Source organism: Diachasma alloeum, unplaced genomic scaffold (assembly GCF_001412515.2).
Source record: "Diachasma alloeum isolate Michigan unplaced genomic scaffold, Dall2.0 Dall_scaffold_00584, whole genome shotgun sequence".
In the NCBI taxonomy this organism is placed as follows: Eukaryota; Metazoa; Arthropoda; class Insecta; order Hymenoptera; family Braconidae; genus Diachasma; species Diachasma alloeum.
In genome coordinates, this window is record NW_021680716.1 from 59,909 (window position 1) to 87,568 (window position 27,660).

The 27,660-nt window shown below is 38.3% G+C and overlaps 2 protein-coding genes across 4 annotated transcripts in view; one reads left to right on the plus strand and one right to left on the minus strand.

The window, feature by feature from the left end:
- LOC107043475 overlaps positions 1-20,304 on the plus strand; it is a 30,213-nt gene extending 9,909 nt beyond the window's left edge. For 2 of the 3 annotated variants that reach the window (XM_015265008.1, XM_015265011.1), the window contains one exon: positions 19,831-20,304. The gene's annotated coding sequence lies outside the window, so the exon portion shown is untranslated. Of the gene's footprint in view, positions 1-5,912; positions 6,426-19,830 lie in introns of those variants that run through there. The other variant, XM_015265010.1, reaches the window with a different exon arrangement.
- A 4,042-nt stretch (positions 20,305-24,346) lies between these two features.
- Positions 24,347-26,145, minus strand: LOC107043474 (lethal(2)neighbour of Tid protein). Its single transcript, XM_015265006.1, has one exon. It carries the CDS (start codon positions 25,887-25,889, stop codon positions 24,594-24,596), a length of 1,296 nt encoding a protein of 431 aa, XP_015120492.1. The 5' UTR covers positions 25,890-26,145; the 3' UTR covers positions 24,347-24,593.
- Positions 26,146-27,660: the final 1,515 nt, after the last annotated feature.

Consider the following 27,660-nt stretch of genomic DNA (forward strand, 5'->3'; position numbering starts at 1 on the left):
GCCATCGCTGGCCCCACCCGAAGTTGCTTTTTCAATATTAAGATTTTTTAAATTGGTTTCCATTTTAGTCCCACGAGTACCGCGGTTAAGCGTTTTCACCTGGTGCATTGCCGCGATTGCCCAGGGCTTGGCTTGTCTCGGGTGGGTTACACCCAAGACTACTCTCAGAGGTCGCCCAGGTTTCTGAGAGGCACCGTTAGCGACACAGCTCCCCCTGTGCCACGCATCCTTAGGCACGGTATGGCCGAGGCCATGGCTTACGCCGCTCACACACATGGATTGGGTGGACTCCTCTTAGCGACCGCGGGCAGCGGTAGTCCTTAAGACCTCCACCGCCCGCGACCGAGCCCCCTCACTACGACAAAGTGGGAACCCAGTAGAGGGGGAAAAGTGGGAACCCAGTAGAGGACCGTTACCTCTCCCCAAAAATCTAGTTTTCTCCCCTTTTTTTTTTGTACGTTTTAGAATTTTTCGAATTAGTAGAGTTGCTTTTGTAGATTCCTCCGGTTTGGTAATTCCGGTTAAAAATTACCTGGCGCCCATAGATTTCTGCATTTTTGAGTTTAACTAGATTCAGGGGAAGAAGGGCGAAGGTAATAGGCATTTGAACCCCCATGAAAAATGTCACGTTACAATACCGTCGTAAATAATCGGAGAAGAGAAAAAAGTTAATAATTAAAATTATTCATCAGAAAACGGTCTAGAAAATGCGTCCCTTCAAAATTTGACAAATCGAAAAATTGAGCGAAATAACTTCATCTCACGTTGGGATTTCATCTCACGTTGGATGGCAATTGGGGGTGTTTTTCCTCATTTCCATCAAATTATTTCGTTAACCGTTAAAGTTAGGAAAAAATGTTATAAAAGAATAATTATGTATTGTTTAATAGGGAACGTTTTTTATTTCAACTATTTTCGTTTATTCCCAACCGTTTCAATTATAACCTGAGCGAGATGTGCGAAGGATTACGGGCGCGCCCTTCAGCCCTCCGTGACATGGTTTCAGAGTTGAAAACTCGATAACTATGAGAGATAGGAATAAAAATAAAACAACAAAATGTATGTATTTTTAGACGAGGATCATTTTTTCTTTGAAATTTTTTCGCCTAACTTCAACCGTTTCCGCGAAATTGCGTTATGAACAATTAAATTGTTATAAATCAACAAAACTGACCACACCCCGTAAAAATAGTCCACACATTCGTGTTCAGGGATCCCAAAAACATACAGTCCAATGATAAAGTTCAATGGACCTAAAAACGTATACGGGACCTGTCACAGTATATGGACTAGAACTCCATATTACCCCTATCTGACCTCTATATGACCTTAACATGAGCGCCGTATATCCACCATATCACCCTTATGTGATACCCATATAATCCCCATACGAACTCCCTAAGGCCTCCATATCAGCCTCATTGTGACCGTTCCTAAACCTTACTCTGACCCTTTCTGACACTCCGATCCATCCAGATCCTTGTTTTGAGTCTTTTTCACCATTTCTGACCCTTATTCGGGCTTCATTTTGACCCTTCTAGTGAGGTTTATAAAACCATAGGTTGCGAGGGGTAAAACCAAGGTTCACAAGTGCCGAAACTAAAGATGATGGTCACGAAGGTCGAAAATAAGGAACATACTGGTCACGCCTATGGTTTATGAGAGTTGAAATTCAGGGTTATAAGGGTGTGTTGGAAATCCTGTCAGCTGACAGGTCCCTCACACTAACGCACGCAAGGCTCATCCATTCCCTCCCCACTCACGCACACCTGACGCGCTCACCTCAGATGACCGGGGGTTGTTAATTCGGACACCTGAGGCGCCACGTCCTGGACAGCTCCTTATTACCATATGATCTATATTAAATTAGGTCATGTGACCATCGAATTAGGGCACGTGGCACCTGTAAGCCCGTGTCTCTCTCTCATTCGTTTCCGGGATCTAGTTAAAGACACTTCTTTTATTGTACTGCTCTTTTCTAATGACTCGGGTCAGCTCAATTATTATCAATTCAATGAATTAGTCGGCTCATTATTATCGGTCCGCTCATTATTACGGTTGCTCAGTGACTCAATCTCTAGTGACTTATTTATTGTGAACATTTTCTTTGACAAATACAGTGTTTTGTGGAACTCAAGTGCACGTGTCCGCTCATTTCTGAAACCGCTCATCTACTCCGGCAAATCCACTCATTACTTGCCCATCCGCTCCTAATTACCACCGATCCAGGCATCTCATTGAACAGGGTGAAAAGGGTAGGTCAGAAATAAAGTCCAGAAATGCAGGTCAGAAGTATCATATTCAAACCCATTCGGAAGCCTATTGGTAATTTATCAGCAAAACAGGCGCAACAGTTGATAACATAGAAAGTAAATATTGACTGATTTTTTTTTCCTACCCTCTCACCACACATTCATGCATTTCTGAGTAAATTGAGAAAAAGAAACAATAATAAGATAATGTCCTAGGTTTGAAACTACGTCGCACGAATGGGAGCATTCTAGAAAGGGCTTCGTCCCATGTGATATATGGACATTTAACGCACATGAATAGATTCATCTATCCATACGTCCCTTGAATCAGTTAATTACGTCGTGTAAACGGAAGAATGGTCCAACTGTAAAAACACTGTAAAAACTCCGGTCTTACGAGTGGTCTGAAACTAAGACTTAAGACAGGAAGTCCGATAAATGGTCTTCAAATCAGACCAATTTCCGATCTTAACATAAGATCGGAACTTAGGCGCGCTAAGAGCGATTCCCTCACAAAAATTTCTACTTCACACGGAGAGAAATGTTCAGTAAAAATTACGGAACTCACGATTCACTCACCGATTACGGAATCGACTCAGAAAATTCAAGTGACGGTATCCTAATTTTTCACAAGAAATTCAAATAAAAATTACGGAACTCACGATTCACTCACCGATTACGGAATCGACTCAGAAAATTCAAGTGACGGTATCCTAATTTTTCACAAGAAATTCAAATAAAAATTACGGAACACTCCGGAAAATGTCCGTAACAGTTCCGTAAAATTTCCTACAACAACATTTCGCTCCGAAATTACGAAAAAGATACGTAATTTTTATTGAATATTTCTCTCCGTGCATAAGAAATATACACTAAATGTGAAAATATTTGGCTAATTTTTTTTATATGCCACAAGTAACTCTTCTAGTTCACTCTTGTGGTGCTAAAAGTTGTTTATCAATTAGGATTGAGTAGAAAAAAAGAATTTTCTTCTGCTCGGCCAAAATTTTCCACATGTTACGGATATGGGACTCGTGACGCTGAACCCCGGATAGCGCCGCCTGTGGCGATATTTGCCTCTATTCTTACGAGAAGCCGATGAGCGATTCCCTCATTGAGCGCTTCAAGAATGCTCGTGGAACGTTAAGATCGTTCATGAGTCCCGTTCCCATCTTAAATTTTGAGATCGCAACTTTAAAATTGAAAACGGGTCTGATTTAAAAAGTAGGTTTAGTTCAGTAAGAACTCTAGGTAGGTTTAGTTCAGTAAGATGAAAGATCGGTTGACGATGTAAAATTGATGCAGCGATTAAGATTGAAAATGTAAGATCATTTTAGAGTCTTACTTGAAACTATACTAATGAATCGAGAAATTGAGTCATTCATTAATTTGTCGATAGATAAATTTGCTTAAGAATTAAATTAATTAATTAAATAAATCAATTGAATCAATCAATTAAATTAATTAATTAAATAAATCAATAAATAATTAATTTTTCCCCTTGTGATCCTTACATTTTTACCCTTAGGTTGTAATACTATCGAACGGGCGCTTCGCGCCCATCGCTAGATTAATGTATACTATTTCATTTTATTTTATTTTCTTTCTGATTCTGTCTTCATGATTAGATTAATTTAAATTGATTCGTTCTGTTCTTATTATATGTATGTGTATATTTTCCTTAATTCACAAGTTCCAGCATTGAATGAAGAGGAATTGAGGGTAAAAATCTAGGAGTCAAAAGGTATGGGTTAAAATATAAGGATCAGAAGGATCAACATCTAAGGGTCAGATTGTAAAAGTCCGAATATGAGGATCCGAAACTGTTAGAGTTGAACCCTCCTCCTCCCTCGCGGCCCTGATATATTTTTTTTATTCAATCAACGCATGCTAACGGAGGGATGGGGGGTGGCTCAAATATATTCTGGAACCCCCTCCCCTCTTTGGGTAAAATTTGCAACCCTCCACCATCATACCTTCCCCTTCCACCCCCTCGTGCAATTTCAATTAACAAGATTTTTATTTTTAATTCAACATTTTTTGAATTTGTTTAAAAAACGGATGGGAACGGAGGGATGGGTGTGGCTCAGAAAGGTTCTGAAACCCCCTCCCCTTGTTGGGTAAAATTTGCAACCCTCCGCGGTCGCACCTCTCCCTTCCACCCCCTCCCAAAGTCCCAATTGGCGCGATTTTCATTGTTTATTGTTTTTAAACAATTTTTTAAATCAACGCATGGGGGAAGCTCACTCAGATTCGGGAACCCACTCTCCTTGTTGGGTAAAATTGCAAACATTCCGTCGTCGTATCTCCCCCTTCTACCCCCTCGTGAAATTTTAATTGACGAAATGTTCATTCTTTATTCAAGAACTTTTTTAATTATGCAATTAATTCATGCGAACGGAGGGATAAGGGGTGGCTTAGATAGATTCTAGAACCCCCTCCTTCTGTTGGGTAAAATTTGCAACCCTGTGTCATCACACCTCTCTCCCTTCCAGCTTCTCGTGAAATTTCAATTGACAAAGATTTTTATTTTTTATTCAAAAATTTTGTATTTTATTTAAATAACGCATGCGAACAGAGGGATGGGGGTAGCTCAGTGAGTTTGAGGATTCCCTTCCCTTGTTGGGTAAAATTTGCAACCCTCCCTCCTCATACCTCCCGCTTTCAGCCCCTCGTAAATTCTCAATTTACGCGATTTTCATTGTTTATTTGAGAATTTTATTTACGATTTTTTAAAATCTTTTTTTTAAATAAACGCATGAGGGTGGTTCAGTCAGATTTGAGAGCACCCCCCTTGTTGGTTAAAATTTGCAACCCTCCGTCGTCGTACCTCCCCCCTCCACTCCCTCATGAGAGCTTAATTAATAGTTGACTAAAATTTGCAACCCTCCGTCGTCGTACCTCCTCCTTCCGCCCCCTCGCAAAATCTCAATTTGCGAGATTTTCTTTTTCTATTGAAACTTTTTTTTGTTCAATCTACGCATGCTAACGGACGGATGGGGGGTGGCTCAGATGAATTCGGAAACCCCCTCCCCTTGTTGAGTAAAATTTGCAAGCCTCCGTCGTCGTATCTCCCCCTTCCACCCTCTCGTGAAATCTTAATTAATAAAATTTTTTAATTTATTTAATTAACGCATGCGAACGGAGGGATGGGGGGTGACTCAGATCGATTTTGAAATCCCCTCCCCTTAGCTAGGATTTGCAACTCTGTGTTATCATGTCCACCCCCCNGTATTATCATGTCCATCCCCCCTAATATGGACGCTATAAAATAAATTAAAACAATGTAAAAATAATCATTATTATCTAAAGTTAATCATACGAAAATGTATCCGATGCAATTCCTATCTTATGTGCACTTTTGATCACCTAAAAGAAAATAACAAAACATGCGGTAACATTGCACACCCGTTAACTAGCTCGGCAGACGACTGGTCGGACCAGCCTGGCTACTACTACTGTCGACTTTACCGACCCGAGCGGGATATTGACGCTACCGCCATTTCGCGGCATTCCCCTTACAAGCTTCCATCATCATTCTTAACACAAAATTATTTCATCCAATTGATAAATAACAATGCAATTAACGGTACCAATATGAATAAATACCTCATATATCAACTTTTATAATGTTTTTATGGGTCATTCCCTCTTTTCTAGCCTCAACATCGACAATTGAAATCAACGACGGAACAACGATGCTACACCGTCGTTGTTGGATCGCCAGGGTGTCAGTTCTCCACCAGTTTAATTTCAATATGTAATGGACCCGAGCGGTTGGGTTCGAGTTTAGGGATTATCACACGCGGACAAAGGATAGAAACAAATACTCTTAACAATTATTAACTTTTATTCACTAATTCCATTGATTTTAAATAACTAAAGATTCGCTCTGAGACAGAAGGTATCAGGCGAACATATACATAAAAGAAGTAACTGTTCGGAAAAGAGGATTCGGATTACTGGCCCAGAGAGTACGAATTTACGAGTATTTATTGCCTCATGAATTCGTATTACATTAGGTCATACGACCCCACCGTACATGTAAGGTGTACGGTGACGCGCTGAAGGCCAGTTGCTGGGGTGCAAATCGCTGACGCTGAATTATTCACATATATTCGCCGTGTGTTTTAATTTCTGTTTCAACATATTTTATTCCGCATAATACGTGCCACTTTGNGACGACTCCTGGATTCCAATTCCAATGGCTGAGAGGTGCACTAGGATGCAAGCAATTCTCCTCGTTTATTAACACTTCTCCAAACACAAAATTACGGTGCTTCTCGGGGAATACTTTTCGGGGCACGTGGGAACACTCGGGGCNTATTCTCCGGATTACGAAAGAGAAATGTTATGGAATTTTGGGGCATAACAAATATTTCAATAAGTGATTTCCTAATTTTTAATTTCTGTGCTCACTGAATAAGATCTGATAGATTCCCGATTTCAATTGTAATTCAAGTCAGAATTCCCTTCAGAGTCTGACGCAATAATCATGAAATTTCATATAACCCAGAATTTTCAATTTTTTGCCTCCACCTTCATCCCCCTTTACTTCCCTGCAAAAGCATTCAATTATTTGTCTGGGCAAATTATCCAACAAATTCTGATGCTTTTTCACTAATTTGGAGTATTTTCTCCTTATTCATGATCTTCTGCACTATTCCATTCAAGGATTCCATCAATCAGAAACTTGGATCGTTCATTTGCAATTTAGTCAAATTTTACATAAGAGTCCAAAATCTTATGAATTTTTGTTCATGTAACACGAAGAATTTGTAAAATTGTTGAGAGCATTGGACCTTTCTCTCGTGTTTTTTAAAATTATTTTCTTTAGTCTCATTTCAACCAATCAGAGTGCAGCCGCGACGTTGATGCCCTTTCATTATGCCTGTTCTCCTTTTGTTCTTTTTGATTTGTATCAAAATTAATTATTCATCGTCGTTCTCATTGTACCAAGTGTCAGATTAATGAGAACGATGGGTCTCGGTTCATTACCTATTTAATTTAAATATTTCAATAAGTGATTCACTAATGTGGAATTTCTAGGCTCACTGAATAAGATTTTTAATATAATTTTGAACTGAATTCTATTCAAAGGGCAAAACATTCATTCCAAAATTTCTTATAGTCCAGATTTTTCAGTCGTCGTCTTTCTCTTTATTCCATGAACTTGTACCTTCGATAAATAATCTGAAATTTTCCTAACCTTCTATAAAATCCAGCAATTCTTGTAATTTTTGCTTCCGAATGGAAGCATTGTAATCGATCGATTTTTCGATTCGCTAATTTTGCTTGGAAATGATGTAGAATGGTCTAAAACGAAAAAATACAAAATTTGAGGACCATGTATGTATGTGTCCGAAAGTGTGTGTCGATTTTTTCGAAGATTTTTATAAATCACGACACAAAAAGGACTAAAGCTGAAGCTTGAAATCTGAAATTTCATCACGTAATTGGTATTACTTTGGAGCATTTCTGGGCGCAGCTTCAACTCAATCGGCCCAGTAGTTTCTGAGATACAGCAATTTCTAGAAAATCTTTGCTCCTCAATATCTAAAAAAAAACGTGACTTGATTCAANAATTCGCAAGATCTCGAGTTCCTTCGGGTCAACTTCGAGGGGAATCGGGGTCAATCAAGGTGTTGAGTGTGCCCACGATCATGATCCAGGGACATGGTCGAGGCTTATCCATGGGCGTTTCTCGGGGGCGACGGCTCCTTCAATCACTCTAGGTGGTTCGGAACTGCTGACTTCCTTCGGCGGCTGTTCGTTGTAGAATCCAGTGGCGAGGGTAGAGGGGTAACGAGGGGAATAGCTAANTGATATCTATCGGATCAAATCATAATATTGCTATGTAACTATAGACAGTTGGGTAATAATTGACATTTTTCATTTTTATGGAAAAATCGTTGTAAGCACGATAGCGCCCCGAAAAATCAAGATAGAAAATTGAAATTCCGTATGATTGTAGTTCTTATAATATTACAGGATGGGATTGTGGACGGGCTAAATCGGATGAGTAGCTTAAGAGATATCCAACTTTTTGTGAAAAACTGTTATGCTCAATATCTTCGAAACTACTGGTCCGATTGACTTTTTTNTGTTGGGGAAAAATGTGTATAAAAATAATAAAAAATAAAGAAATGTGCCTGGTCACANAGAGTGCAGCCGCGACGTTGATGCCCTTTCATTATGCCTGTTCTCCTTTTGTTCTTTTTGATTTGTATCAAAATTAATTATTCATCGTCGTTCTCATTGTACCAAGTGTCAGATTAATGAGAACGATGGGTCTCGGTTCATTACCTATTTAATTTAAATATTTCAATAAGTGATTCACTAATGTGGAATTTCTAGGCTCACTGAATAAGATTTTTAATATAATTTTGAACTGAATTCTATTCAAAGGGCAAAACATTCATTCCAAAATTTCTTATAGTCCAGATTTTTCAGTCGTCGTCTTTCTCTTTATTCCATGAACTTGTACCTTCGATAAATAATCTGAAATTTTCCTAACCTTCTATAAAATCCAGCAATTCTTGTAATTTTTGCTTCCGAATGGAAGCATTGTAATCGATCGATTTTTCGATTCGCTAATTTTGCTTGGAAATGATGTAGAATGGTCTAAAACGAAAAAATACAAAATTTGAGGACCATGTATGTATGTGTCCGAAAGTGTGTGTCGATTTTTTCGAAGATTTTTATAAATCACGACACAAAAAGGACTAAAGCTGAAGCTTGAAATCTGAAATTTCATCACGTAATTGGTATTACTTTGGAGCATTTCTGGGCGCAGCTTCAACTCAATCGGCCCAGTAGTTTCTGAGATACAGCAATTTCTAGAAAATCTTTGCTCCTCAATATCTAAAAAAAAACGTGACTTGATTCAATTTTTTGACGTCAAAATCTTCTTTGTGATGATATCTATCGGATCAAATCATAATATTGCTATGTAACTATAGACAGTTGGGTAATAATTGACATTTTTCATTTTTATGGAAAAATCGTTGTAAGCACGATAGCGCCCCGAAAAATCAAGATAGAAAATTGAAATTCCGTATGATTGTAGTTCTTATAATATTACAGGATGGGATTGTGGACGGGCTAAATCGGATGAGTAGCTTAAGAGATATCCAACTTTTTGTGAAAAACTGTTATGCTCAATATCTTCGAAACTACTGGTCCGATTGACTTTTTTTTTCAAAATATTTGTCATGGCTTTTATCAAGATCAATCAAAATATGCATACCCTCCTATACAAAGTTTTCGAGATATCAGCGTTTTTCTAATTTTTTAAATTAAAAGTCAATGTGGGCTCTATAATACGTGTCAAACTCTGACTAAACACCTGAGATTCTGGCTGCTAATTTGCATCATTGGCCCACATTCGTGTATAACATTTTGTGTTAATCTATTCAGTACATCCTGGCGTAGAGTAATTCATCCGAAACGCTTTGTTTCTGAAAAATCGCACATTGTTATTTTATCAATTGTGACCTTTTCCTTAACTACCATAAACTAATTCCTGAAATAAGGAGAGGGCAATTAAAGAAAGAGGGCAAATGAAGGGTGTAGTTTAACTAATGAATTGTATTCTCTGAACTTTACAATAGATAGATCGTCCGAAGACGTTAATAAGACGTTAATAAGACGTTAATAAAAAAAAAATTCTAAGAGAATTAGAATTTAGAGAGAAAAAATTTCCGCTTCACCCAGCCGGGAATCGAACCCGGGTCTCCCCGGTAGCTTAGTCGGTAAGAGTGCCCGGCGCGTATCTGGGAGACCCGGGTTCGATTCCCGGCTGGGTGAAGCGGAAATTTTTTCTCTCTAAATTCTAATTCTCTTAGACTCGAGATCTAGGAAAGTGGGGGAGGCCAGGCAACTTTTGTACACGTAAAAAGAAGGATGATTCTAAGCAAAACAAAAGGGAAGAAACTAGTCGTATCGAGGGGAATAAATAAGAAAAGATGTATGAATTAATGACTCTACTGGGGGGAAGAAAAGGAATGTGTAGGCTTACCGTTGGGGGTAGATATCTGGGAAACACGGAAATAATGGAAAAATGGGAAAGGTAACTCGTACTCATGACCACGCGGGTGCAACTCGGGGACTTCCGGGCGGCACAACAAAATCCTTAATAATTCCAGGGGGTTTTTCTCCAGGGTTTGAGGCTCCGTTCCAACTGGACGACTCCTGGATTCCAATTCCAATGGCTGAGAGGTGCACTAGGATGCAAGCAATTCTCCTCGTTTATTAACACTTCTCCAAACACAAAATTACGGTGCTTCTCGGGGAATACTTTTCGGGGCACGTGGGAACACTCGGGGCGGCTGTGTTACGAGTGATTCTTTTCTCCTTTCTTCCTTCTTCTCCTTCGTAATTCGGGGGAATTCGCAAGATCTCGAGTTCCTTCGGGTCAACTTCGAGGGGAATCGGGGTCAATCAAGGTGTTGAGTGTGCCCACGATCATGATCCAGGGACATGGTCGAGGCTTATCCATGGGCGTTTCTCGGGGGCGACGGCTCCTTCAATCACTCTAGGTGGTTCGGAACTGCTGACTTCCTTCGGCGGCTGTTCGTTGTAGAATCCAGTGGCGAGGGTAGAGGGGTAACGAGGGGAATAGCTAAGGAAAGGGTAACCAACGGTGGCGGGATTTACGTTTTTAGGGGGCTGTGTGTGTTGGGGAAAAATGTGTATAAAAATAATAAAAAATAAAGAAATGTGCCTGGTCACACAATGTTTTCCATCTCTGCATGACTTCAAAAGTCATATAATACAAATCCATGTTTTTTTTATACTTCATACAATCTAATATTTTATGAATATTCGATAGTCATAGCTGTGGCAGAGACAGAGGTTGACGTGGTCTAATTTTTTAAGATTTATAAATGTTATATTAATTTCCATTATTAAAAGTACGTTCGTTAGTCAATATTTNGCAAAACATTCATTCCAAAATTTCTTATAGTCCAGATTTTTCAGTCGTCGTCTTNGTTCGATTCCCGGCTGGGTGAAGCGGAAATTTTTTCTCTCTAAATTCTAATTCTCTTAGACTCGAGATCTAGGAAAGTGGGGGAGGCCAGGCAACTTTTGTACACGTAAAAAGAAGGATGATTCTAAGCAAAACAAAAGGGAAGAAACTAGTCGTATCGAGGGGAATAAATAAGAAAAGATGTATGAATTAATGACTCTACTGGGGGGAAGAAAAGGAATGTGTAGGCTTACCGTTGGGGGTAGATATCTGGGAAACACGGAAATAATGGAAAAATGGGAAAGGTAACTCGTACTCATGACCACGCNATCGATTTTTCGATTCGCTAATTTTGCTTGGAAATGATGTAGAATGGTCTAAAACGAAAAAATACAAAATTTGAGGACCATGTATGTATGTGTCCGAAAGTGTGTGTCGATTTTTTCGAAGATTTTTATAAATCACGACACAAAAAGGACTAAAGCTGAAGCTTGAAATCTGAAATTTCATCACGTAATTGGTATTACTTTGGAGCATTTNCGTATCTGGGAGACCCGGGTTCGATTCCCGGCTGGGTGAAGCGGAAATTTTTTCTCTCTAAATTCTAATTCTCTTAGACTCGAGATCTAGGAAAGTGGGGGAGGCCAGGCAACTTTTGTACACGTAAAAAGAAGGATGATTCTAAGCAAAACAAAAGGGAAGAAACTAGTCGTATCGAGGGGAATAAATAAGAAAAGATGTATGAATTAATGACTCTACTGGGGGGAAGAAAAGGAATGTGTAGGCTTACCGTTGGGGGTAGATATCTGGGAAACACGGAAATAATGGAAAAATGGGAAAGGTAACTCGTACTCATGACCACGCGGGTGCAACTCGGGGACTTCCGGGCGGCACAACAAAATCCTTAATAATTCCAGGGGGTTTTTCTCCAGGGTTTGAGGCTCCGTTCCAACTGGACGACTCCTGGATTCCAATTCCAATGGCTGAGAGGTGCACTAGGATGCAAGCAATTCTCCTCGTTTATTAACACTTCTCCAAACACAAAATTACGGTGCTTCTCGGGGAATACTTTTCGGGGCACGTGGGAACACTCGGGGCGGCTGTGTTACGAGTGATTCTTTTCTCCTTTCTTCCTTCTTCTCCTTCGTAATTCGGGGGAATTCGCAAGATCTCGAGTTCCTTCGGGTCAACTTCGAGGGGAATCGGGGTCAATCAAGGTGTTGAGTGTGCCCACGATCATGATCCAGGGACATGGTCGAGGCTTATCCATGGGCGTTTCTCGGGGGCGACGGCTCCTTCAATCACTCTAGGTGGTTCGGAACTGCTGACTTCCTTCGGCGGCTGTTCGTTGTAGAATCCAGTGGCGAGGGTAGAGGGGTAACGAGGGGAATAGCTAAGGAAAGGGTAACCAACGGTGGCGGGATTTACGTTTTTAGGGGGCTGTGTGTGTTGGGGAAAAATGTGTATAAAAATAATAAAAAATAAAGAAATGTGCCTGGTCACACAATGTTTTCCATCTCTGCATGACTTCAAAAGTCATATAATACAAATCCATGTTTTTTTTATACTTCATACAATCTAATATTTTATGAATATTCGATAGTCATAGCTGTGGCAGAGACAGAGGTTGACGTGGTCTAATTTTTTAAGATTTATAAATGTTATATTAATTTCCATTATTAAAAGTACGTTCGTTAGTCAATATTTCATTTCATGTAAATATTACGTTGATACTCTTGCCTACGTTGAATGACTGATTTTTTACGTGTGAAATTGGTATTGCTTCCATTCGGAAGCTTACTACCAATGTAATTGGTAGAGAGAGAAAAAAATAGTAATGACGCATAAAGTAACGGTCACATGACTTCTGCCAGATAGGCTTCTACCCCTGCTTGTTTTTCTAACTTGCACATTTTGTAAAATTGTTGAAAAAAATTCGTGGAACTTAAATGTTCTAAATTGTTTTCTCCTTCATCATTTCAACCAATCACAGTGTAGTATTCGGGGTCACGTGACACCTTCATATTAGTTTGATTTGGAAAATTCGAACCTCGCATATCGATTATTTCCCCATTGTTTTTTTCCTGAAGATTCAAGATATTTCAAGGACGGTTGGTCCTTATGATATTTCCCTTTAACTCAACTGTCTGTTAAATAAAAAGTGATAAACAATGACCAACGAATTTATTTCTCATTTTTCATTCAACAAACAGTCGAGTTGAAGGTAAAAATTATAAGGACTTATTTTCACTAAAATATCTGCAATATTCAGAAAAGAAAATTTTCTTAATGAAAATTGATATTTTTTGTCTTTTGTTTAAATAAATTGAAAAAAAATTAACGAAGTAGATTTTTTTATAAATTACCCACGTATCATATGAAAAACCCATACAACTACGTGAAATGCAAAAAAAAATTTGAGTCAACATTTTCAGCAAATAATATTGAAGAATACTTTAAAAATCATTTGTTCATGAAATTTCATTAATATAATTGCTGTAAATACGAACAAATGTTTAAACTTTTGACTTAGCCCGTTGAAATCACGTGTTCTACGGAAAAAAAATTCTCATCGGAAAAGTTGGCTTTCCAATTGTATATTAATAATTCGTTAACAACAAAAAATCTTACAGGTGTTCGACTTGGGAACCCCTCCATATTAGTATTCAACGGGTCAAAAAAAAAAATTAGGTGGAAAATTTTTTTCGCCCTGAAATGCCACTACACATAGTAAATTACTATTAGTAATACATGGTATTAATTTGGTAGGGGGTTCGTGTTGAAAACTTCTATTTTTAAACATCGATGGTATGTGTACAAGGGGTCAGCTAGGTCTGTTATAGAAATACAGACTAGGAAAAGAAATAAAATGATAATAAAAAAGAAGAAATAATAAGTGATGTATACAAAAAAGAAAAGAAAATAAAATAAAAGAGCTCCAAAGGGATGATGTTCAAAAAGGACACGCGGCGAAGCTATCAAACTATTCTGAAATACTTTCAACCTAAATGAGAACTGAGAGTTAATCGTTACATAAATCAGCTCTGAGAGAGAGACTTTTTTTCATAAAACAGTAAAGCATGAGACAGCTGGTGTAGTCGTTCCTATTTAGCAGTTGGTTCAATAATTCAGTATCTCGTTCTACTCCGATGTACGATGCCAGGTAATGTGATCTGAGGGCGTTGTAGATTGGGCAATGTAGGATAATATGCTCCAGCGTCTCAGGGACTTGGTCAGTACAGACAGTACAGCTCTGCTCAGGGTCAATCAGGTAGAGATTCTGGTTAATAATGAATCTTCTAGCGTAACGGCTCATGGTCCTGACTTGTGCTTTACACCTGAGGATCTCCAATCTGCATCTTTCCGGGTAGAAACACTCGAAAATGTCATTTGGGAATCGCTCGAGCTTCAGTTGAGGAGTGGTGGAATTTTGGTATCGGTCGAAATCCCTCCATCGCAGAGTGTCACGAATATTGTTCAGGATCAACGGGATGTTGCATTCCCAGTATTGAAAGGATAGATCCCTCCAGAGATCTTCGCAGTTCGTGACTTCCAGGTCAACCAGAGTTTTTCTAATCTGCGTAACCCAGTTATAGGTGTCATCCTGATGGTCAAGATCGTCAGCTGAGGCTAACGATAGAAAAACTTGGCGGAGGTAACAGATTCTGGGGAGGCGGCTAGGTGACATTTTCAGGATACTAATAATCCATCTGAAGGCCTGCTTCAATACTTCCCAAGTAGTCGCAACCCAGTTTCCAATCGGATGACGAAGCCAGGGGTGCACTTTGGCAACTGGAGCAATCTCTTGATGAAATCAAGTTGCCCTTTCTCAAGAGTGTCCAACTGCTTCAGAGCCGATAAAGATGTGGTGTACAGAAGAGTGGAGGTAACTGTGCTTTCGTACAATCTTCTGATCCCTTTCCAGGAGTCTGCTTTGATCCTTGCCATGATGGCCAAGGAGGCAGCGGAGGCAGATTTGGCTTTCCTCACGGCGGCATCAGCACATTTTGATCCAGACAGAGTGGTAGAAAATGTAACCTCAATGTATATATAGCTATCAACAATATCCACCGCACTACCCAATTAGTAGAAGTCATGAGAGCATCGAGGAATTCTACCTCCTTTCCGGAAAACCATGATTTTCGTTTTCGAAATATTTAGGGTAAGACCATTTAGACCACAGTATTGCTCTTTCAATTTCCGCTTTAGATCAATTGAGCTGTGCGCTAGGATGACCAAGTCATCAGCATAAACGGTCCACGTCTCTGGGACTTCACCACCCATGAAGATTTTATTGAATAATCCCAGTAGGTAGAGACTCCATTCGGCTGGTAAATTTTTAGATGTTTTCGACCCCAGGAGCTTTCCCAGTTTTCGAAGCTTTGAGCGCTTTATTCAATTCATTCATGGTATACGGCGAGTCCAAAAGAGGGTCCGGTTCACCAGAAACCAAAACCGAGAGGTCAGCTCTGGGGAGATAGGTTCTCAGGATGAAGGAGTTTCAGTTAGATAGACCGACATGGTCAACGTTACTCCGCCACGGTTTATTTGATTTCACAGTTTCCCAGTACATGGTGGGATTTTTTACGTTCGCACATTTATCAATAGTTGGTTTTTTTAATTCATTCTTTTTCTGAGAGATCAGTTTACGGTATTCTGCATTTTTCTTCCCAAAGGTTGGGACTTTCGAAGGGCTAGCATCAGGTAGCATCAGGTTTTAACATCAGTGAACCCAGCTTTTTCAGTGACTTTCGAGTATTGTCACATTCTTTATCGAACCATTTTTTCGCATTTTTTTCCCTTTTTGCTGGACTTATTTTGGAGGTTTTTAACATACCTAATGATGAAGCAGCATCTATGATGGCAGCAGTTAAATTTTCGTTCAGACTGTTAACATTTTGTTCTTCGAAGTTGATGAAGAGACGATCGGAGAGGGACATTGCAGTTCTAAACTCTGGAGCATGTTGTTCTGACCATTTCAGCACAGTTTTGGAAGCTATCGGTTCCGAAGAGGACTCACCTGTCTCGGTGTGTTCCAGGGATGTGGTGGTGAGCTCCAGAAGGATCCGAAGGTGATCAGACCCGAAAAAGTCTGCTTCTACTCTGAAATCGTGAACAAGGTCAATATGATAAGCATCTACTCACACCAAATCGATAGTAGTCAACCATTTGGTATTAGTGTGTTTCCCTGGTGTGTCCCCTACTGATATTCCATTCATTAGAACCATTTCATTATCACCCATGAAGTCCATAAATATATTGATGTATTTCTATCCTTGGATTCTCTGTCCAGACTAATTCTATTTTCCGACAGCTTGGTTCCATCAAAAATGAGGGAGTCAAAACCCTCAGTTCTCTCAGCTGTTCTCACGTTAAAGTCGCCACCCATGATTATCATATCTGACGGGTACTTACAGCGAATGTCTGCAACTGTCTGCTGAAGTAGTTCCAGGACGAATTCGAGTTGGAGCTTAGGTTTGAAGTATATACATCCTACGACAGCAAACCAGGACTCAGTTTGAATCCTGACGAAGATCCACCAGTGAGAAACGTCAATTACTGTAGGGTTCAGTTCTTTTTTGAAAAGGCATAGAAGCCCACCGCTACCGCGACCTCTGCTATTGTCCCGAACAGCCAGGGACCATACCGGAAAGTAATCAATCAGGCTTTGAGGGATACTATTTGGGGCTATGGAGCAGCACCAAGTCTTGGAAAAACAGTACACAGGGATGTTAGAGTCAAGATCATTGTCGGCGATATTCGAAATACCGTAGGTATTCCAAAACTTAATGCCGAAAATATTTACTTTTTTGAATTAGTGGAATTAATGGAGTTTTGAGATCCCGGGGTGCCTCGAGCTTTTCCTGCGTTATTTCGTACTTCATTAGACTGATGACCTTTGGGAGCTCTGGTTGTTTTAGGTTCCAATTTCTGCGTTGGCGTGTTCCAGATCCAGTCAGCAGCGTCCATTATTAGTTTGTTGTATCTAATCTTTACATCTTTACCCAACAATCTCAGCCTTTTAGCCTTGGATTTCAAAATCTTGTAATTTCCTGATCTTGCCTTGTTAAATCGTGTTCAATAAAAATCTTCCCAGCTGCAGGCTGCCTCACCATGGCAGATTTAGATTTCATGATCTGTTCCTTAACTTCTGAGTTCACTAGTTTAACTGTTATGAATTTATACTCACTCCCAAATAACTTTACCTCGGTTAGAACATTCTGTAACTTAAAATTCTGCTGCAGGAAGTGGTCCACTGCCTCTCGAGCAGAGAGATCACCCAGGGGTAGGCCCTTGATAACAACATTATTTGCTATAGCTCTCCTTTCCTGGGCTTCAAGACACTTCTTCAGCTTTTCAATCTCTTGTACATGGCTTTGAGCTAGACCTCTTTTACCTGAGTCATTTTCGAGCTTATCAATACATTGAGCAAGAGGTTCAATGGGTGTCTGGACATTTAAATTTTTCAGATTATTTTCCAATTGGTTTATCGCTCTGGACATCTTTAAAATCTCATTTTCCATCCATTTCTTCTTATCATCAATTGATTTTGTTAATTGTGACAGTTGGTTTTTCATTTCCTCATTGTTGGTCCTCAGGGAGTTCTCCAACCTATCTGATCTAGCTTGGCCCTGAGCACAGAACTGATTGAGGAGTTGTAAGATCGCGTACATTACTTGCCTGTCGGAGCCAGATTCTAAAAGATCGTTCATTTCAGAATCGGATAGAGGAGAGGGCTGCATACTGGGAGCAACAGTGGTGGCGAGTGGAGGGGAAGGAACCGTTAAGACGCGGGCTGGGGTTGGGGTTGGGGTATTGTGGCTACCATCCATGGCTGACATCAGGGATTGGGTGAGGGTGCGGTCCTTTGCTTTCTTATCCGATGAAAGTCAGAGTGCTCCAACAGCGAGCAGCACGATGAGAAATCAGGTGATAACTCAGCTTCCTCTTCTCTTTTTCTCTTCTGAAAAATCTCACGTATGGAGCTGTCAGAGCTGCTCTGGGTCTATGTCCCAGGGCGATCGCCGTGGGTTTACGACCTCTTTTCTTTTTAACTGGATCAGGTTTACGTGATGATTTGGGAGTCGAAGATTTAATGGAGCAAAGGCCTGCAGCGTTCTTGGGGGCTTCTCTATTTACATTTAATCTATCCCGTGAGGATGTTTTGACAGGTGGAACGGGGGACAGGGCAGGTTGGGTCTCCTCCGGTTGAGTCGGTATTATCGTGGTCTCGGCGGGATCCTCGTTGTCGACTTCGGGTTCTTCTGTCACAATTTCGGAAACTTTGTTATCGACCTCGCAGCTGCTCATGCCGAGAGAGCAGAGGTAACCTCAAAAATCTTCGTAATTTTGAGACAAAAAAAACGCAGATTCCAGAATCCATGGACCAGGGCCAAACAAACCTGATTCTCAGGTATGTGAGGTGAAACTGAACACTCAAATTAAGAATGTGGTTGATATTCTTTGACACTCAGGAGCGCTGTTTTAATTAAAAAAGAACGGAGCTGACAAACGGGTGTACACTCTCGAACTTAGCCCGGAACAGAACCTCCTTCGCCCTGAAATGTATGCATTCCTCCCCCCCCCCTTGCATTACGATCTCAGTTGAGATGAAGGCGCTCATATTTATAATACACAACATATACATCAATTTACCTATCTATAAGATAATGTACTTATTCTATTCTAATGTACTATATTCTATTTCGGATAAGAAATATTTTTTGAAATTCGCGCCCATTTGTCTAGAAATGCCATCTGTTGATGATCTTATCGAAGCTTATTCTGATGTTCGAGTTTCGAGTTCGACTTTTTTTACAATCGATTCTCATTCGACTGCTGTTCGAGTGTTCATTCGACATTCTCGATGCTCTTCTTTATATATAAGGAAGGAAGGATATATAAGGACTGTCACTGACATTGTATATTAAAATCGCAACGGTGTTGCCGCGATTCTCACTGGCTATCACCATATATATTTAGTAAACAAATACATGGTTCATTCTATCCCAATTCCATTTGAATACAAATTGGCTGAATGAATTAAGTCATCAGAATTTATTGCGTACACGGAGAGAAATTTTTCAGTAAAAATTACCGTTCCGTTTGGTAATGGTGTTGCGTTTTGGCCGGTCGGGAAAAATTTACCTAACCGCACAGTAAAATTCAACATCTTCAACAAAAATTATGCACATGTCTAGATAATTTTGAGTAAGCAGTAAACAAATTTTACTGAGCAGTTAGGTAATTTTTGTCAAACGCCTAGATAACTTTCACTAAGCAGTCAAGAAATTTTACTGAACGGTACGCTAATTTTCCCCGAACTGCCAAAACACAATTCGATTACCAAACGAAACGGTAATTTCTACCGAATTTTTCTCTCCGTGTAAGGTTTTTTAAAAAAATTCATCAATTTAGTAGTGATTGTGGTCCGCATGACACCCTTCATGATATTGGATATCCATAATTTTTCTCAAATGGTCCTCAAGTGATTTGATTCATGATTGTGATTATTGAAAGATTTTTAATCGTTATTGTACTTAACTACTCTTACCTTGAATGTATGCAATTAGTTAAAACCCATAGTCCCTTATAATTATTTTCTAGGAGATATGATCATATTTGAGCCATACTGGGGTAACGGGGCCCCAGTGAGATTGTCATTGAATTCATTCCCAGAGTCGTTTCTCCACCCACAAGCGGGAGTTTCTATGAGACTCATAGGGGTTGTGGAATTCCTGGCTCCTCTGACACGAGTCAGAAGTTTGAAGGACATAGGGCACTATGTTCCGATCTGCCGAAGGAAAGACAATACGTGGAAGAGATATGACAAGAAGGACACCGAAGAGAAGATAGCAACCAAGTACAAACCAAATATTTCGTTAATATTTTATTGTAGGTGCTGAGCATAATAACAGTTGTTACTATTAATGTTTGGTTTGGAAGAACCATTATGGTAGACTGACGAAATCAGTTATCTTAAGAATTTCTAATAGAGATTATTATATCACGGAAAGACATTGTTCAAACACAAAGAAGAGTCATTGAATAAAGGAAAAAAGCAAGGAAGTGCTTCTCATATATTGTTTTAACAATTTTCTACTTCCTACCCCTCATAATCCCGTTATTGACGTATGTCAATTTATTCTTGTATATATCGCCTACCGCACTGCTATACACTGTTATCAATTTTCAACTGAAATTGCAGGTACACTTCTTGATAATATTCATCACATTTTGATTATACTGAAATTTTAAGGAAGTTTGTCATTGAAAATTCAAAATTATATTGGAACATCAAAGAAACATGAATTTCAGTTCAATTATTATATGCGAATGCATAATAATCATAAAAATTCAGGTAGTAAATCTATTCTTGAATATTCACTTAATCGAAAATTCCGCCTAAATAACTACTCAATATTCATTTTTTAATTGAAATTTCATGATCCTTTCCCCTTCCTGAAACCGATTTAATTTGGTTTTTCAGAAAGTTGATGGTTAACTGCTCACAAAATTTCAATGTATTTACTACAAAGTTTATTCAGTGTCACTATTTCTCACAGATGGAATGAGAAATAACCGAGCCTAATAAGGCTGACAATGCACCTATGGGAGTTCCCCCTACTCGACTCCTTTCTCAAAATTGACTACAAAAACAAAAAATTTAATCATTATAAATAATGATCTGTTAATAAGTTTTCAATTATCCAATCTCAAAAATGATTTTTTTGCTACTTTTATAAATGAGTATTAGTTCATTTCTACATTTTGGTCAAAAGTATGTAAATGCGTCGTTTTGTGAAAAAAAAAAATTGTGGAAAAAAATTATTTTTTGACACTCAGTGCGTAAGGCGCTGTTTCACGAACGCTTCGCTTCGCTCAGCGTTCGTGAAACACCGCCCGCGCACTTGTGTCAAAAAATATTATTCGATACACGGAAGTGAAGAACTTTTTCTGGCGAATATGAGGTTACAGAACGAGCCGAAGGCGAGTTCTGTAATCATATTCGCCAGAAAAAGTTCTCCACGCCCTAGTATCAAAATGTACTATTTTCAAACGTGAAAAAATAGCTGCTAATGAGCTCTAAATTATCCCATGTCGAAAACCAAATTTTGTTAATTTTTTAACCATTTTTTCTGCTAACTTGCGGTAAGGTAGCATAACGCCGTTTTTCCAAAAACTGGGTTAGCTGAAAATTTTGGTGGAAACGTAGAAAATCAGCTCTTCATTAGTTTTAAATTGTCCGATATCGGAAATTCAATTCTATTGATTTTTTAAATGATTATTCTGCTAATTTACAAAAAAGCTAGCATGAATACGTTTTTTTAAAATGGCATTAGCAGAAAATTTTTTAGATACATATAAAATTAGCTCATAATAAGCCACAACGCTATTATTTTCCGAACGGCATAACGATGAAAACTTTTGGAATAATAACAAATTATCTGATAATGATTTTTCAATTATCCAATGTCAAAAAGGATTTTTTTATCACTTTTACAAATGTGGTCATTCCTACATTTTGGGCAAAAGTATATAAATGCGTCATTTTGTGAAAAAAAAACATTGAAATTTTTTTATTAAAAAAAACTTTTGAGAAAAAACCCATTTTTTTCAACAATTTTTCGACACGTGAAAAATAGTTACTAATGAGCTGTAAATTATCCCATGTCGAAAACCAAATTTTGTTCATTTTTAACCATTTTTTCTGCTAACGTGGGGTAAGGTAGCATCAACGCCGTTTTGCCAAAAAATGAATTAGCTGAAATTTTTTTTTGGAAATGTAGAAAATTAGCTCTTAAGGGGTCTCCTCAGTAATTTTCGCCACAAAACGACAATGTGCTGGCGAATTGAATATGTAATATAATAATCAAAAATGGTAAAAGGAAAATTGTAAAAAAAACTGAGTAGTTTTATCGTTTCATTCGTTTTCAATTAATCATTCGAATTTCTGCTTATACATGGCCTTTAAGAACGAAATTTTGTACCTTACCCCTCACCCTGTTGACAATGTGCTAGCCAACAAAGGAAGCTATATTAATTTATATTAAACTCTCAAAAATAAGGGAATGAAGTTCATCGAGTTTTTCCAGTAATTTGTTGAATAAATTAACGATAAAAATCATTGGCGTGATGTCTCTCACTATCCAACGCACGCCATGTTTCATGTTTCGTCTCTCTCGAAAATAACCTCACTAACTTAACCATTTTACGCTCCACTCACCCGCGCGTTTATTCCCGTTTTGCGCTACTGAGGAGACCCCTTAATTAGCTTTAAATTATCCGATATCGGAAATTCAATTCTATTGATTTTTGAAATGATTATTCTGCTAACTTACAAAGAAACTAGCAGAGACGCGTTTTTTTCAAAAACGGTATTGGCAAAAAAATTTTTGAAGGCATATAAAATTAGCTCATAATAAGCTGCAAATTGTCCAATATTGAAAATTCGATTCTGCTACTTTTGCCTGCTAGGTTAACATACGTTCATACCATAAAGGGACATGTGTGTATAAACATTTCATGCATAATTTTCGCCCAGGTGTGAGAATAATCCGAGATTTATATTTTTCATAAAGCTCCAGGGACAACACTATCAAGTTTTTCTTGATAATCGTTTTGTGTTTCTGCGTTGGGTCAGAACATCTTTCGTTATGCAAAAATAATTCAATTTTTTTACGCAGATGTTTTTCACAAAAGAACTAGCAATAGGGTTGATGAATTGTAATTGGAGAGATTCTTCTACATTGAGATCATTAATTGGTAATAACTGTTCTGCTGTGCACTCAAAATCTTGACATTTCCAATAGCATTGGGGAATTCCGTTTGAGCCTGTAATTTTTTGAGCGAAATGAACTCAATTTATTACCATAACTTGACCAGTTCAAAGTTGATTTTGAGGTTAAAATCATATTTCTCAGAATTTTTGAATGAACCTTCCGCCATGATCGATGTGTAATCGAAGCAAAGAATTCAATCTTTCTACAATTTTCGTTCTACACAAGTTTATCATCACTTTACTAACTAAAAAAATATTTGTAGTCGATGATTTATTTTGAAACTGTCAGTTTCGGCGAAAAACACTGAACGTTTAGGCAGGTGCTTCGGAAGAGCCGTGTGCAGCCACATTCAGTTCAATGAGAGGGTGCACTAGGGATCTACATGATCATAGGGTTTTGTGTGGCGAAAAATGTGAATGACCGGAAAGGAAGACTATTTCTTTCTCTTGGAAGGAAATCACGTAAATTTATTGATTTAAAAAGAGAAAATAATTTTAAAAAAATCATAACTCCCGTAATTATCGATTTTTTCCAATGATTTTTTTTTCAAAATGTTCGGCTGAAGATCTACTTTGAGGAAAAAAATCGACAAAGAGATCCTCAGCAGCCACATCTTGATTTAAGGGAAATTAGGTAACATTTTTCTTAGACTTCCAGCAACATGCTTATTTCACCCATCAAAATGCAGTCAACCACTGCGAAGTAATAAGTTTAATTGCTGCCAAAATTTTCATCATCTTACTGATGATTTTTGGCGAAAATTTTGGATTTAAAAAAAATGAGGTTTTTGAGATAATTGTGATTGAATAAAAAACACGTTTTGTTGCATAAAACCCTTAAATAACAATGGAATCCATCGAATGACGGCTCATTTTAAAAGTTTTTCGATGTACAGTCAGGTACTAAAGTTCATGAACAAAACACATAGGATGCAAGTGCAGGCTGTTCACGAACTTAAGTCCGCGACGGTATATTTCATGTGCAGAACCGCGATTTGATACCTCCAAACCCGAATTCGATATTGCTGAAAATTTGAAAAAAAAATCACCTGAAAATATGCATCGAAAAAAACGAAAAATTTTCAAAAAATCATAACTTCCTTAATTTTCAATATTTTTGGGTGATTTTTTTTCAAAATGTTCGCATTGAGGCCAATTTTTAGGAAAAAAATTGACGACAAAATCCGTGAGATCGACTTTTTTGGCCTTGCGTTTTGACGTGGGTCTGCTCATTTATGAACTGATAGAATAAATAGTTCGTCTCCCGACTTATTTCAACAAATTTGTAAGTAATTTTACATAAAAAGGTCCGCAATAAATTTGGAACAAAAAACAATAAAATCTTTTTCAGCATATTTATAGAATCATCAATCAAAAATCAAGTGTTACAAAATTTCATAGGGTATATGAACTTTATCATCTGAAATTATTGGAGATATCCGCAGAAATATCCAGACAGACCTTCAATGGAAAAGCTTTGCGCATATTCTAATCATGTTATCGTTGGAACTTATTACAAATGAGCTCGCAATTGGCGATTGCCCTTTATCCAAATCTTTGGACTTTCATTTAATTGTTAGTTTACCATTCAGTCGAATTTTTCATTCTTCACTCGGTTCTTATGTAACCCATACAGTAACATTAAATGACAACCATTAAGAGCGGCACTGCTCAAAACAGTACTAGGATACACATTCCAGCACAATTCAATAACACCCAGAATGACAATCCTAGTAAACGGTGAATAATGTGTACACCAGGCAATATAAGGCAGTGTATGGTAGTACCACAGATAAAATTGATAATGCAAGGATCTACTGAACATAATTCCAAGAAAATTCGCAGCGAAAAGTGGCGCAATAAATAATTGACTGACAGTGGACATATCAACCTCGGTTGTCTTTTTCATCTGTGGTTTCAATTTCGTTCCCACGAATTTCAATTTGGCATAACACCTCATGTACGTCATCCACGTGGGAATGAAGTGAACAATAGCAGATAAATGCAAGAATAAAAGTGCAATATGGAACGTAGGATTAACAAATAAATCCTGTGGAATAATTCTCCAATTTACAGTCCATCTATACTCAAATATTCGTCCAAAATTGAAAGCTCCACCTATATAAGCATACGGGTTATTTATCAAAAACGGAAATCCTAATATAATTTGAATAATACCACAAATCGTGAGATGCAGAATCGTGTGAATTGATCCTAAGTTGCACACATAAGCGATTAATAACGCGGGAGCAAATAGTAATATATTCATTTTAACAGAGACTCCTAAACTGTAAAGCACGCTACCCCAATACCATTTGTCATCCAGAAAGGCATTCAAACTAGCAAATAAGAATATCATGGCAATTGAATCATTGAAAAGTCGCAGTACGAAGATCGAGTGCACTCGATAAGAAGTGCAGGATATTAATATTAAAACGTAAGGTGGAACTTTTTTAGTCTTTGCATAAATCCTGAATACCAAAACCAATAAAACGATATACAGCAACGCAAAAACGTATTGTGCAGATCTGATGTCAACTCCATGTGATGTCATGTAGTACAACAGTGAGTAAACATAAACAAATCCAGCAGGATATACAAGTGGTCCTGTGTCCCCTCTCAGTTTCCTATAATCCAGTGTTCCATTCAAGAAACCCTCTACTTCCTGCATATACGCTCTCCAATCGATTTCCGTATACTTCACATTGTGAATGACAAGGATATTCAATATGATCTCAACAGATACGAAGAAAATGGCCACGAGTACTAGTTTTTTCGGATCAACCAATAATTGAAGAAGATAGTCCAGTCGAGTCTGCAGTACAGATGTCGATCGCTCTGTTTTCTTCGAATTCTGGACACGTTTCTCCCGTCGGGTCGACATGATTCGATTGTTTCACTGTTTTTTCTAAGTTGATTAAACCGTTCAGTAGTTATTTCTGAATTCGAAATTCACAATTTTTCAATGAAATCTACTTAACAAGCCTGTAATTTTGGAACATGTTCCAGACAGTTTATTATCTAATTTTATTCCCAAAAACTCTGGGAGGGACAAGCAAAGAGGATAGACTAAAGTACTTATTATTATTATAGGTTATGTCGTCCTACAGAGAGGGCACTTAGCTTTTAGGTGATTGCCATACAGCCAGGATTCAACTAAAGTAAATAGTAACAGAGATTATAGGGGAGATGAGCAGGGCCAATGTAAAGTGTTCAACAGCAAAATTCGTAGCGGTGGCGCATGGACTACGATGGAGCGTACGGAACTGTTGGTATGGTAGAACCCGACCATAAATTTGTCGATAACCGGAAAGGGGTTCTCTATACGGTAGCTCCTCGCATTTTGTAATAATTGTAAGGAATGTAAAATCGAACATATTATAATCAATAATATAATGAATGCAGAATCTAATGATCTAAAAGGCTTTTCCTTGCTCTGGACATATTTATTATTGACACGTAGGTCAAAAAACTCATAGAAAATCCCAGCGCTGTCGCTGGAAAACTATAGTTTTCCAGTGATTATATTGAATAATTGTGCAGATTTTTTTTTTTTTTACTATGGTAATGTTCGATTATAGATATTTATTCGCCCCCTGAGTGAGAAAGGAATATGTATCGCGCTCGCTCCCACTCATTGTCGTCTCTGTCGCGTTGGCACGTGCCCGTCCTCCGCCAAACTTAACGAGTGCGCGTGAGAAAGAAAATGGAGAAGGAGGAGAGAGAAAACATTCCAACTCGTTTGAACGATTGGAACGTTTTCGTTGTTCTCCAGCGATCTACATATAATGGGATTAATTCAATAATAATAGATTAATGAATAAGATTTTTCGCAGATTATTGCGAGATTTAGATGAATGGTTTGCCTCCTTCAGTGACCATAAAAAATTGTCTCCAATCGACAATATCTCCCGATGGAATGGAACGATGTGAATGAATCAAATATCAATTTGAATCTTTAAAAAATTAATCGAGAGTGAAAAAAAATCCGGGAATTCCACTCTGACATTTCTCTATTGTCTGTATTTACCGAGAAAAAAAAAACGTTGTTCCTAGGAATCGATGTGTCTTTTTTAGGCAGCTGCATTTCTGAAATGCAATGAGCAAGCAATGTTAAAATTAAGTCATTTTGTAAAAAATTTCTAGTGACATGATCCTGAAAATCAAAGGAATGTCTTGAAATCAGGAATGATGTCTGTAAGTTTCAGTAATATTTTCGCAGAAATTCCGGGAACTTATTGGGAATTTTTATAGCGTTGCCGTAATACGGAAATTTCAAGGAATTTCGTCATTGCAAATTAAAAATTTCTATGAATTTCAGTCTAATTATATGTGTACGTCCACGCGAAAAGGGCCCATTTTATCCCATCTAATTTCCGAAATATTCACGTTTTTCTCTCCACTCCATTTATCCCATTCTTAAATTGATTTTTTGATCTTTTATACGGACGTCACACGGAGAAAAATAAATCGGTAAAAGTCTTGCCATCGCAAGGAGTTTCCCGAAGATCCCCATTTTTCATGCACGAAGAACAATGAAGCTTTTTGGAATCTTCGGGAAATTCTATCCTATCCTACTCAAGTAGGAGCGGAGGAATGAATTTTCAAAAGCGCGCAGTAACCCCGAACGGTTTTCCGGCGTCGAGTGAGCGCGG